A 14,358-nucleotide genomic window follows, 5' to 3' on the forward strand; every position below is an offset into this window, starting at 1 on the left:
CCAAACACCATCTGGTTTATCTCAATCGAGACATCGTGGAACATCTCTCATCTAAATGTGCGTGTACTCAGCAAGAACATCTGGGAAACACCATAAACAGAGGACCAACAATAGCCCATATTAGATAAAGCAACCACTAGGCAAAAGGTTTATGGATGAAAGGTAACCTGAAAGTTAAACTCTGAAATCATACGCACTGCCACAATGCTTTCTCTCAGCACCTCCCACACTGTAATCCCGTGCCTATTCGATCTGCATCAAAGAAAGACAGAGATGTTTTCACTTACATAGAAAGAAAAAAAAAATCGGTTGAGAGATGTAGTGCAGAGAAGACAAAAACCATCCATCAAAACCATCACTCATCGATAAAAGGAAGAACAAGAGATAAATCATGTTTCAAAAGTCCCTGATGGCACAGTCAAAAATTCAAAATCTAGTCAATTAAAAAAAGAGATAGCTGACATATATTACCTGAATAAACTACATGTCCAGCCTTTTGCATCAGAGGAGCTTAGAGTTACCTGAATATTCCTCATGATTCCAAATTAAACAACACTAAATATAAGACATGAATCATAAGATTAAAAACCACATCAATCATTGACAGAGAAATGAAAAAAGCAAATCAAGATTCTTCCTAATTCTCTCCTTTTCAAAGATCGAAACAAAAAAAAAAAAAATTGGATACCTCACAAGAGATAACATCGGTTCTGGGATCACCAGGCAATTCCTTAACAAAGGAGTGGTCCCAGTTAAAATCTTCGACCTTCCATTTAACCTTACAACAACCTTCATCAACAGCTCCAAGAGTTTGATTCTGCAGATCTTTCGCTAAAGAATCAGTAGATGAATCTGTTACAGTCGTCGGAGACGAAGACGAAGCCGAAGAAGACTCCATCCGACCGAAGGAAGATCAGGTCAATCGAAATTGTCGGCGAAAGGAGAGACAAAAAGGGAGTTTCGAAGTTGAACTGAAGAGATGAAGTGGTCGGAGGTAGAAGAGAGACGACGGACAACACACACGCAACAACATTTCTTCTTTCCTTCTTCACAAAAAATTCGTACGACATTGAAAATAAACACTAGATCTACAACTAGATCTACTTTGTTCTTGAGAGAGAAAGAGAGAAAGTGAGAAAGTGAACAGTGAGATTATCTCCGGTGAGTCGGGTGAGATTATCGGCTTTCGGGCTGACCCGGATACCCAAAGAATCGTTGTCTCTGCTGCAATCTTGAAGCTCTTTCTGGACTCGACTGAAATCTATCATTTTTTTGATATATCTCCTCTGATTGAAATATCTCAAAGAAAAGAGAGAGAAAACCCTAACAAGAAAAAAAGATTGAAACTTTTATTGGAGAAGTAAAGCTTTTTTCTTGTATCTTATGGGAATTTATCCAACAGTCGATTCTTTTCTTGCAGAATCAGAGTAAAGGAGGATTTGACAAAAATCAAACAAACATCGATTCAAAAAGAAATAAAAACAAAAACAAGAAAACAAGAGCAAGAACATAAGATCTTAAGTTTTTTTCGACCAAATTTAATTATAAATGGCATACATCATAATAAAACACACAACTCTGGTTCATATGTAATTTACAAATTTTTATGTGTTTTTCTAGTAAGACAGAAATCTCAACGTAGTAGTCTAGTAATAAACCTACTTTTATGCAATATTCTAGGTAATTTCCCTTATTCTAATGGCATATTTATATAAATAATAATAAAATAATTATTTCCTTATATATTTTAATGGCACAATTAATAAATCAAAAGGTTTGTTTTTGTAAATATGTTTATCTTGAGATGCGTAACTGCAACTAAATCTCCAAATCGTTTTGGCAATGATACATCAGCATTTTCAACAAAATGCTTCTCTATTAATATATAGGAGATATTTAGTTGTAATTTAATTCTATTTGATCCATATAGTATAACAAACACTAGATTTTAATCTGCCCTACACCGCGGAGCTCATTATTTATTACTAATTTTTTTTTTTTTAATTTTTAAGTTTTATTTACTTGTTAATTTTGTTAGCTTAGTTTAGTGTTTAAGATTGTATATTTGTATTTTGATTGTAATTTTAAGATTGAACTCATGGTATACCGTGAAACAATTTGTTTTTTTACATAACATTTATTTCAACTTAGTAAATATGTATATTACTCAATATTGATAGTGTTGAAAAAATAATGAATATAATGTTTTTGTCTGTGTAGATTTGAATTAATGATATTTTAAATTTCTATCAATATCGATCCAAACTCGTCCCATCATATAACCATGTCCCATGATATTTTAGCTCGATGTACAACTTACTTTTAAATATTTATTGTTTTATTTTATAAGGATTAGATGAGTTTAATATGATATTTATTAAAATTGTAAATATTTAAAAAAATATTGATAAGATTTTTGCTTTTTACAAAATTTAAAAATTTATAAAATTTTAATATTTATCACATTTGTAATTTTTTCACGTTTAAATATTTCTAATATATGAAATTTCGTAAATGAGTAAATATATTATTAATATAAATGTTTTATAAAGTTTAACTTTTTCGAAAAATTAAAATTTCTAATTTTTAAAATTATTTTAAAGTATAACTATTTATAATATCTATTTTTAAGTTTATATTTATTTATAATAGTTTAAATTTTTTTGGAAATTTTAATTCTTTGAAATAATTTTAAGAGATATTATTGAAAAAAAATTTCCTTTTTAAGGTGTTGGCAGTTTTAATTTTCGACTAAAATGATATAAAAATCTTAAATTTGAATCTTGACAAAATCTTCTAAATATCTATATTATTAATTGTGAAACATTATATGATAATTTTAAAATCTTTTAATCGTGTTTGGTTATATAGATAGTAGATAAAATTAATTGTGAAGTTGTTACCTTGTAAATAAAATAATTATGAGTATTTTCTAGCAAAATGTACTTCAAAAATACTATAGTAAATGTTTTTTTAAAGACTGACATATATTTATTAAAAAGAAGTTAGTAGTGATATTTGAGATAAAATTAATATTATTAAGCTATTATGTGCTTAGCTTTACACAAGTAAACATTTAAAAATATGGCATACAATGTATACAAATTATGAAGTTAAATAAATAGTTGAACAAAACAAGAAATTAAATAAATAATTAGGATAAGTATTTTATCGAATATTTATATTTACCTTAACATATCACTATGGGAACTGATTTGATGATTCTCTATTTCTTTGTAAGGTTGTTTTGGCTTGGACTTCCATCCCAGGATCCCAATGAAGGCATGAAAAAAAGAGTATTACTAACCCTCTTGCTTTTTTGAAAGGAAAGCATGTGTGATGGAACATGACTTTTAAACTATATGATTAGTTTTCTAAGTATTTGTTTTTTGGTATGAACTGAAATTCAAATACAATTTAAGAAAATTACTCGCAGCGTAGCGCGGGTGTTAACCTAGTATCTTTAAATACACACATGTACAGAGAATTATAATCTGTATAGAATCGAGATTTGGTAATTTCTTCTTGTCATAAATTAACAATTCTTAATCAGATTAATCAAAAATATATGTTTGATTATATATTTTAACAACAAACACACATAGGGTAATATGGTTAACTTTTTTGTAAACAAAAAATTATTCTCAATTATTAGATGAAACGTGAATTAGCTATATATATATATTAACTTCAATCATTGGCCTAAAACAAATTTCCTTAAATTTTATCACAAATTTCCATCAATTTATGTGGAATTAATATATCTACCTAAAATTTTCATGTTCAAAACAAATATTTCTAATATATTTTAGTAGTAAATTTTAATAAGTTATCCATTAGGTCTCATATAGCTATAAATATTTTAACTATGGAAGTACCCGCGCTTAAAGCGCGGTATTAAGATTTTAATAACAACAGTTTTGTTACTTCATGATATATTACTTTTCTGAAAAATATGTAATAATTGACATATTTAAATATAGTATTTTATTTTTTGAAAAATTTTAAAATGTTTTATTGGATTGTCAAGAAGGTTTTGTATTTGCATATATAGGCAAAGATTTATCTTACTAAAGATAAATAATACTCTCAATGTGAAATATTAATTAAGTCTTTTAAATAAACAACTAAACTGTGGTAAACAGATATTGAGATTCAATAATGTATTATCTCAATTACAAAATAAAGATGAGAGTAATGCAAAGTTGGATTTCAAGTAGCGGTTAATACAAACATACTAAATTTTATAGACATTCAAAAAGAGACAAATAAACGACCAACACTCCATTCTTTACATTTGAGTGCCTGTAACATCCGTGTTCCGGGAATAGAGTTTGGGTTATGTTGAGTAAACCAAAAGAGTGGATTTTAATTAATTTTGGTTTGATTAAATCCTGGTTTAATCAAATTAAACAAAAAACTCTTATTTCTCCTTCTAATTGTCGACACCTCCTCTCTCCTTTTGGGGCTTTTGTCGTCATTTTCATCAGAGAGAGGGAGAGAAAGAGATATAACTCTTGGTTATTGAGTGTGAAGGAGAAAGAGAAGGAGATCAAGCTTTTTTCTTAGTGTTAAGAGAGAAACAGAACTGTCAGGGTTTGGGAGAAGGAGGACTCAACGGGTCAAATCGTTTTGAAAGGTACTGATTTTTGGTATGGTTGTAGCAAATATATTTTCGTACACTCGCCTTTTTACAGAAGTGAATTTGGGTTAATATTCTAGGAGATATTGGCATTTTCGTAGGGCGTTTCTTCTCATTCGCGGATTGAGACCAGCGGGTGTTACGGGGACGATTACGTTTTCATCTATAATCTGATCGTGCTGTAATTTTGTGGGAAGCTTCTGGACGTATATACCTTGCTTTTCACTGGAGGGATTAGAAAGTTAACGGTTAGTTTTGATTTCGTGGTTTCACTTGTGAGGTTGTTCTTTTCTGTTTTTCTGGCAGTTTGTTTTCAATATTTGTTTGTTGTTGTTATTGGTTGTAGGAGCAAGTTTGGTTGTTCTTGGATATTGGAAAGCCTCTCATTTGGTTGTATTTAGTTTTGTGAATCACTTGTTAAGGTAAGTGCAGGACCATGGCTTATCTAAGCTGGAGATTTCTCTAATCTGCTTGTTTATATGTTGTTTGGCTTGTTGATTGTTGATTGATGATTGTTGGTTGATGGTTGATGGTTAGAGATGTCTCTATTGCTTGTGTGTATAGCCCAGTAGATGGGAGGATTGCCTTACTGAGTGTTTATTAAATACTCATGCATTGCAATATGTGTTTGTGGTGCAGGTAAAGGCAAAGTGTGACCATGGAATCAGGGCGATGAAGAGGAGGATGTTCTAGTGGTTTGTTTGGTTGTCTGGCTTCTGTTAGGTTGCTAGAGTGGAGTCCTAGAATGTCGTTTAGGATTGCTGGTTCTTTGGATGTTGTTTGGATCATTAGTTTGTGATTGGAATTAATAATGGCTATTTATATTTATTGGATATTGGTAATGTTTTCCGCTGATGATTGTGATTGTGGTTAGGTGGCTAGTGGATATGGGACCACTAGTTGTAGTTTATTATTATATTATATTATATATTTATTATTTATTATTAAAAAAAAGGGTCGGTCTTTTCATTTTGGTATCAGAGCCCTTACGGTTCTAGGTTTGGGTTCGCTAGGTTTCTGTTGTGATGTTTTGGATTGCATGCTTTGATTGATTATGTGAGTTAGTCAATTGTGTGTGGCATGGAGTCCTAGAACATCCTCTTCGAGCCTTCAATGAGATTCCACAGTGAGTTATTGTTATGTTTCTTTGTGTGGTATTGATTTGTTTTCTACTTGTTAGCCTCTGTTCTTGGAAGATCAGTGGTTAAGGTGTTTGAGTTGTTGGTCGTGGACGGAGACGTGGTCGTGGTCATTGCCGGGAGGGTCCCGAGGCCAAAGAGTGTGTGGTCCAGAGTTCCATGAGGAGGTACGTCAGAGGGTCGCAAGCGTATCAGGAGGGACCAGAGAGGGTTAGCCGGTGAGCGTGCCGGGGGTGCTGGGAACCCAGGTGTGGGGTTGTAGCAGGTGGATCCCAGGGTCGAGATGATCACTTGGCGGATCTGTTGGTGTGCTGTTGGAGCGGTTACCAAGAGGGGTACCAGTGTAGGCTCCAGTTGTGCCGCATGTGGTGGGGTGCAGCCGAGGGCTGCGAATGTTGAGGACTTCCCACCTTATGTTAACAGGATGGAGCGGTTGTAGATGACCGGTATGAGATTATTCTCAAGAGGTATCAGACCTAGAGAGGCGGATAGGTGGACATATGCAGTTGGAGCAGATATTTCTCTGTTTGGGGGTTAACCCAGTTGGATATTAGAAGTTTAGTGGGCAGGTGTAAAATTGCAATGTTATACTCGGACCACATGAGGTACTTTGTGTCGAGAGATGTTTATAGTCGTTATGGATTGTTGCTCCTAAGGGGATGGTGATTCCCCTGAATACCGATAGCTCGAGGGGCTGAGGGCTCCGAGAGTGGCAGAGGGGATGATGTTCCCCTGAGGGGATGAGTAGTTCCCCTGATACCGAGATCTTGAGGATTGTGGTCCAAGAGTGAAACGGTATAACTCGAAGACGCTGGTCTGAGAGTGAGATCGGTATGGCTCAAAGTTTGCGACCTAAGAGAGGAAGAGTTGGGAGCAAGCAATGTATAGAACATGAGTATGAACATAACGACGAAATGTAGACCTCGAGAGTGATGATGGTTTAATCTTGGATTTTAGGATTATGTTGGCCGGTGGGCCGGGGTTTTATGACCGGAGTGGTCAAGAATGTGTGGCTGATGTGCCAGGATTGAGTGGCCGGTGGTGCTGCAGTCCCGGGAAGGAGAGCTGCAGCAGATATGAGCCGGTAAGGGCATGGTTTCCAGGTACATAAGATTCACGAGAAGCCTTCATGGCACGATAAACTAATTGTTGTGACGATGGTGGATGAAGTTCATTGGAGATGGACAAGGTTACTAGATTTAAGGTTTTGGTAAGCTTCCTGGGGGGAAACAAGTCAAGTAGGTTAAGTTGGCGGTCTGCAAAGCATTTGATACAGTGAATCGGAATATGCAAACGTATGGTACTTGTTTGTTTTATTACGCTCGTATTGATGATTTGCTATGGAGAATAGCTAAGCGGAAAGCTAATTTTAGATTAATCTATATTGTGGAAGTTTTCCCTAAGAGACAAGTTACTAGAGGTTCTTGGACGAACAAGAGGGTTGACATTCAGGTGGCTTCGAGTTGATGTCGGCATACTTGAGTGTTTGTTTGGCAGAGCTGAAGAAGCAGCTAGAGGATTTGTTGAGTAAGGGATTCAACCGTCCTAGTGTATCATTGTGGGGAGCGCCAGTGTTATTTGTCAAGAAGAAGGATGGGAGTTTCCGGTTGTGCATTGATTATCGGGGTTTGAACCGGGTCACTGTGAAGAACAAGTACCCTCTTCCTAGGATCGATGAGTTGTTGGATCAGTTGAGGGATGCTACTTGGTTCTCTAAGGTAGATCTGGCGTCAAGTTATCATCAGATAACGATAGATGAGGCAGATGTGAGAAAGACGGCTTTCAGGATGAGGTATGGGCATTATGAGTTCATGGAGATGCCTTTTTGGGTTGACTAACGTACCAACAACGTTTATGAGATTGATGAACAGTGTGTTTCTGGAGTTTCTAGACGTGTCTGTCATCATTTTCGTCGACGATATCCTGGTATTTTCTAAGAGTCCTAAGGATTATGCAGTGAATTTGAGGGCAGTTCTGGAGAAGCTGCGGGAGCAGAAGTTGTTTGCTAAGTTGAGCAAGTGTAGTTTTTGGCAGCGTGTTATGGGTTCTCTGGGTCACATTGTTTCTGCAGAGTGAGTTTCTGTAGATCTGGAGAAGATTCAGGCTATCAGGGATTGGCCTAGACTACAGAATGTCACTGAGATCAGGAGTTCCTTGGTTTGACAGGTTACTACAGGACCAGGAGATGAAGTCTCTGGTAGGAGAGATCAGTGCGTTGAGCTTGTGTGCGGTTACTAAAGATAAATAATACTCTCAATGTGAAATATTAATTAAGTCTTTTAAATAAACAACTAAACTGTGGTAAACAGATATTGAGATTCAATAATGTATTATCTCAATTACAAAATAAAGATGAGAGTAATGCAAAGTTGGATTTCAAGTAGCGGTTAATACAAACATACTAAATTTTATAGACATTCAAAAAGAGACAAATAAACGACCAACACTCCATTCTTTACATTTGAGTGCCTGTAACATCCGTGTTCCGGGAATAGAGTTTGGGTTATGTTGAGTAAACCAAAAGAGTGGATTTTAATTAATTTTGGTTTGATTAAATCCTGGTTTAATCAAATTAAACAAAAAACTCTTATTTCTCCTTCTAATTGTCGACACCTCCTCTCTCCTTTTGGGGCTTTTGTCGTCATTTTCATCAGAGAGAGGGAGAGAAAGAGATATAACTCTTGGTTATTGAGTGTGAAGGAGAAAGAGAAGGAGATCAAGCTTTTTTCTTAGTGTTAAGAGAGAAACAGAACTGTCAGGGTTTGGGAGAAGGAGGATTCAACGGGTTAAATCGTTTTGAAAGGTACTGATTTTTGGTATGGTTGTAGCAAATATATTTTCGTACACTCGCCTTTTTACAGAAGTGAATTTGGGTTAATATTCTAGGAGATATTGGCATTTTCGTGGGGCGTTTCTTCTCATTCGCGGATTAAGACCAGCGGGTGTTACGGGGACGATTGCGGTTTCATCTATTATCTGATCGTGCTGTAATTTTGTGGGAAGCTTCGAGACGTATATACCTTGCTTTTCACCGGAGGGATTAGAAAGTTAACGGTTAGTTTTGATTTCGTGGTTTCACTTGTGAGGTTGTTCTTTTCTGTTTTTATGGCAGTTTGTTTTCAATATTTGTTTGTTGTTGTGATTGGTTGTAGGAGCAAGTTTGGTTGTTCTTGTATATTGGAAAGCCTCTCATTTGGTTGTATTTAGTTTTGTAAATCACTTGTTAAGGTAAGTGCAGGACCATGGCTTATCTAAGCTGGAGATTTCTCTAATCTGCTTGTTTATGTGTTGTTTGGCTTGTTGATTGTTGATTGATGATTGTTGGTTGATGGTTGATGGTTAGAGATGTCTCTATTGATTGTGTGTATAGCCCAGTAGATGGGAGGATTGACTTACTGAGTGTTTATTAAATACTCATGCATTGCAATATGTGTTTGTGGTGCAGGTAAAGGCAAAGTGTGACCGTGGAATCAGGGCGATGAAGAGGAGGATGTTCTAGTGGTTTGTTTGGTTGTCTGGCTTCTGTTAGGTTGCTAGAGTGGAGTCCTAGAATGTTGTTTAGGATTGCTGGTTCTTTGGATGTTGTTTGGATCATTAGTTTGTGATTGGAATTAATATTGGCTATTTATATTTATTGGATATTGGTAATGTTTTCCGCTGATGATTGTGATTATGGTTAGGTGGCTAGTGGATATGGGACCACTAGTTGTAGTTTATTATTATGTTATATTATATATTTATTATTTATTATTATTATTTATTATTGAAAAAAGGGTCGGGCTTTTCAGTGCCTGAGCTTTCACCTTGTTGCTTCATCACATGGTTTATGTAATAACACCCAGCAAATTTAGACTTGTAAATATATAAAGTGTTTAAAGAAATTTTACTTTTAACACCATACAGGACTTGATTTCATATACATAATCACATCTTACATAGCCTGGTGATGTTCTAGTCCTTCGAACTCTAGTTTAGTTGTAGTTCGGACCAAAATACAGTAAATCTCTGTATATGTGTGAAACGATCCGACCCATTTTTTTGTAATAAATAAGAATAATAATAATAAATTATTACATAATAAATAATAAATAAATAACTCAAAAGTATTTATTTAAATATACGGAACTCAAATCACCAAATAAGCAACGGAAAATGCCAATAATAATAAACCAATAATTAAACAGAATCATAGACCAAAAACTAGCAACTTAAACCATGGTTCTAACTCCAACATTCCAATTCTAGCAACCTAGCATACACCAAAACATAACAACTATGTCCCTAAAACATCCTCCTCTTCATTGCCATGATGATCTCACGGTCACACTTTGCCTCTACCTGCACCACAAACACAATGAGATGCGTGAGTATTACCAAAAATACCCAGTGAGGCGATCCTCCTGATATGTCTATATTTTGCATCTCCTTAGCCTGTATTTGTCATGCATTTAGCTAGGATAACTAGCCGTTTTGCATCATTTTAGAACCTCTTTCGTACACTTTTCATGTTTAGGAAGTTTCTGCATCATCCTTGCATACATTGTGCATTTCGGAGTATTTCAGGTGTCTAGGAGGCGTTGGAAGCGCAGAGGAACGAGCCACGCTCAACCTCTGCAATCGAGCCATGCTCAACCTCTGCAATCGAGCCATGCTCAACCTCTGCAATCGAGCCATGCTCAACCTCCGCAATCGAGCCATGCTAAACCTCCGCAATCGAGCCAGGCTCAACCTCCGCAATCGAGCCATGCTCAACCTCTGCAATCGAGCCATGCTCAACCTCTGCAATCGAGCCATGCTCAACCTCCGCAATCGAGCCATGCTCAACCTCCGTAATCGAGCCACGCTTAACCTCCGCAATCGAGCCACGCTCAACCTCCACAATCGAGCCACTCCCAGCTGCATCAATCGAGCCATCCTCAACTTTATTAATCGAGCCATCCTCAACTTCCACAATCGAGCCATCCTCAACTTCCACAATCGAGCCATCCTCAACCGTCTCAATCGAGCCATCACTCGAGCCACCGGTCTAGGGATTCAGCTTTTGACGTCTTCATCAAAGTTGTAGAAAATTGAGTCATCTTCCCAATGCCGTTTATTTCAAGCCAATCGAAGGTGTGGTTCAAGAGTTAGCATCGTTTTAGTGGATGCATATACACCCAGCTCGAGCCACTTTCACCGACCATGCTCGAGCCATTTTCACTCACACCACTCGAGCCACTCCTACTCACACCACTCGAGCCACTCCTACGCACACCAATCGAGACACTGGACGCTCTATCTAACATGCTTCAGGAGATTCCCAAACCGACGCTCTATCTTGTCGTTTTAAGTTTTAGGGATTCACACGTTTTTACTATATATACATTTTGTTAAGTCTTGTTTTGGGACATCTTAGTTTTTTATCTCGTTACTTTTGTAAGGTTTACCTAGCCACCAAAAACTTACTCTGATCTTGTAATCCAGATACCTTTGATTTTATTGAGTTTTTGCATTGGATTTCTTCTACAAAGTTGTTATTCTCATTTCTATCTGTCTACTATGGTTTGTTCAATATTTTCTATGTTTGCATCCGTGATGATGATTTTCAGATCTGAGTAGTGTGTTAGTTCTTAAGGATGGGATAGATTAGGTGGAGGATCTTAGGATGTAGAGTGTTTCAGCGTTGATTGTATGATTCCCTTCTGGACTAGAGTAAGAAATACTAGTGTTTCTGTGATCAATTGGGACTAGGTTTGAGACATTTCCACGCCCAAAAGGTGCTTGATGAAATGTCTGACCAACTAGTGCCAGAGACTTACGTTCCTTGCCTAAGAGATTAGTTGTCTAGGATGTTTGTTGACGTGAATGAACTTGTTTGTAATGTCTGCTCGACCATGTTTCTCTAGCGAGAGCTAGGTATGGAAGTGGTTGAGTCTGAGTAGCTTTTGCCAAGAGATTGGATTAGCTAGGTTGTGATGTTCATTGTTTAGGGATAGTTTGCTTTTGGTATGTTAAACTCTATGTAGACTAGGATACTCCATCGACATCAATTACTCCCATCCTTAGGACTTTTATCTATTTGATTGATATTACATTCCCGAGTCTGTTTCATTTGTTCATGCTTAGAATCGTTTTTGGTTTCACTTATTCTTGCTTGCTCCTTGTCATACATTTTCGTTTCTGTTTCTATAACTCATTTTCATTTTGAATTTTGACCATTCTAGGATTGTTAGAAAAACACTCTTTTTGAATTGGCTTAACTTGTGACTTCTTGATTGCATCTTGAGTGACTAGCATCATCCCATTTGGATTGACACCTTAAGTGGGGGTTATTAGTTTAAGATTTGAAAAGAGTTTTAAAGACTTTAAATGTTATGTAGAATCTGTTGTTATTAGAACAAGATTTTGTTAAACTCTGTTAAAATTTAGTGTTATTAGTTTGTGATTTGTAAAAAGTCATTTAAAATCTTAACAAATCTGAGTTATTGGATTCAGACTTTTATAAAATCATTAAAAATTTTGTGTTATTCAATTAAAACAAAAGAGTCTAGGATTGTTAATGAGTTCAATTATTATGTTATTGGTTCATGATTTTAGACACTTTCTTTACAAAATAAAGTCATGGAAAGTATCATAAAAATACAAGGATTGTTTGGAGGACTTTACAAGATTTTAGAAAACTAATCAACAAAACTCTTTAGCAATCTTTAACAATCTTTCACTTATTCATTTTTAATGATTTTGTTGAATTCTTCAAAAATCTTCATAAATCTCAAACCAATACCACCCCCTAAGTACTACAACACATAAGGTTAATTGAATCTACTAGGAGACACAAAAAGCCTAGTATATTACCTCCCATCTACGAGCTACACACACAAGAAAATCAAGAGTACAACTACAAATAAAATATAAAAAAAATCAGCCATTAAACAGAACAACCAATAACACTTTCACCACACATACACATCATCACACAAAAAAAGTCATACAACCCAATCGCTTAGATAAGCTCATGGTCACGCACTCACCTTAACAAGTGATTCGCGAAACTAACTACAACCAAATGAGAGGATCTCTAATATCCAAGAACAACCAAAATCGCAACAACAAACAAACATTGAAAATAAACTGCAAGAAAAAATCAGTAAAGAACAACCTCACAAGTGAAACCACAAAATCAAAACAAACCGTTAACTTTCTAATCCCTCCGGTGAAAAGCAATGTCTCTACGTCCAGAAGCTTCCCACAAAATGTCAGCACGATCGGTTCTCATATGAAACCGCTATCGATCTCGAAACACCCGCTAGTCTCAATCCGCGAATGAGAAGAAATGCCCCACAAAAATGCCAATATCTCCTAGATTATTAACTCAAATTCACTTCTGTAAAAAGGAGAGTAAACGAAGATCTCTTAGCTACATCCATAACAAAAATCAATACCTTTCGAAAGGATTTGACCAGTCGGATCCTCCTTCTTCCAATAACCAAGAGTTATCTCTCTCTCTCTCTCTCTGTTAACAATGTCGACAGTAGCACACAAAGGAGAGGAGGCATGACTTTTAGAAGGAGCTGGGTTTTTGGTTTAATTAGATTAAACCAGGATTTAATTAAACTAAAATTAATTAAAATCCACTCTTTTAGTTTACTTAACATATCCCAAACACTATTCCCGGAACATGGATGTTACAATATATAAAGGAAGTTCAATATTCGTCTCTCGGGTTGCCACCCTACAGCGCGTCCCCGGATCGTCATCCGAAGTCGATATACCAACCATACTCCCAAGCCACAAAGTCTCAGAATATGGCAGTACTAGGAGAACTAAAGTCCCCTAAGAGTCGCGAGCAAACAATTCTGAACACGTCTGAGTCCTATCCCTAACCAGGTTTTCTTCCCAGTGGCTCGCATAAAACATCAAAATGTCCTACCAACCACATATCTCCTCACTGGAATACCTCATGACCGCACAAGGATCATATACATGCCACAAGAGCCGCCACAAAGGCCAAACAAATGTCCTAAACAGGACCGCCACCAAGGCCAAACAAATGTCCTCAAAAGGACCGTCACAAAGACCACTTGTCCCGAAGGACCGTCATGAAGACCACTTGTCCCGAAGGACCGTCACAAATACCACTTGTCCCGAAGGACCATCACGAAGACCATACATCCCGAAGGATCGCCTCAACAGGCCACACGTCCCAAAGGACCGTCACGAAGAGTCGAAGACCATACATCTCGAAGGACCGCCTAAACAGGCTCATTGGCTAAACAGCCCGCCACAAAAGCCACACAATTGGCTAAACAGCCCGCCACAAAGGCCACACAATGTCCCGAACGACCGCCACACATGGGAATAATGACTCAAAAGTCCGCCACGAAGGCCACACAAGCCCCTCCAAGGCTCACAACCACTAAAAATGGACAAATTTTAACTCACATTAAACTTTCCATTTTTAGAACTTTCCACTTTTAGAAACCTCTATTTCAGGAAACTTTCCCTCAAACCACCGCCTCACCGAAATTTTGTACCCTAAACAGTCAAACACCACCTCATCTTGTTACTTAGTCGTACAACCAACAAACCCTAAGCGAC

The 14,358-nt window shown here is 36.6% G+C and overlaps 1 protein-coding gene and 1 long non-coding RNA gene across 5 annotated transcripts; one reads left to right on the forward strand and one right to left on the reverse strand.

Annotated features, from left to right (window-relative positions):
* LOC147943884 (uncharacterized) lies at positions 1 to 1,557 on the reverse strand. Of its 3 annotated transcripts, none has more exons than XR_015557066.1 (4): positions 689 to 1,557; positions 472 to 531; positions 168 to 252; positions 1 to 80 (listed from the first exon to the last, which is right to left on the reverse strand). XR_015557066.1 is itself a non-coding variant. In XM_087450183.1 (4 exons), exons 1-4 carry the CDS (start codon positions 896 to 898, stop codon positions 48 to 50), a joined length of 378 nt encoding a protein of 125 aa, XP_087306309.1. In that variant the 5' UTR covers positions 899 to 1,557; the 3' UTR covers positions 1 to 47. The 3 variants fall into 3 exon arrangements, 1 of the variants encoding a protein (XP_087306309.1); XR_015557065.1 differs by having other exon boundaries at positions 472 to 555; XM_087450183.1 differs by having other exon boundaries at positions 472 to 521.
* Positions 1,558 to 8,455: 6,898 nt separating this feature from the next.
* Positions 8,456 to 9,442, forward strand: LOC147943885 (uncharacterized). 2 transcript variants are annotated; one of them, XR_015598146.1, is made up of 4 exons: positions 8,456 to 8,584; positions 8,668 to 8,835; positions 8,934 to 9,009; positions 9,227 to 9,442. It is a non-coding gene; the product is annotated as an uncharacterized LOC147943885 (long non-coding RNA). The 2 variants fall into 2 exon arrangements; XR_015598145.1 differs by lacking the exon at positions 8,934 to 9,009.
* Positions 9,443 to 14,358: the final 4,916 nt, after the last annotated feature.

The sequence above is a fragment of the Camelina sativa genome, chromosome 5 (genome assembly GCF_030686135.1).
Source record: "Camelina sativa cultivar CO46 ecotype springtype chromosome 5, ASM3068613v1".
In the NCBI taxonomy this organism is placed as follows: domain Eukaryota; kingdom Viridiplantae; phylum Streptophyta; class Magnoliopsida; order Brassicales; family Brassicaceae; genus Camelina; species Camelina sativa.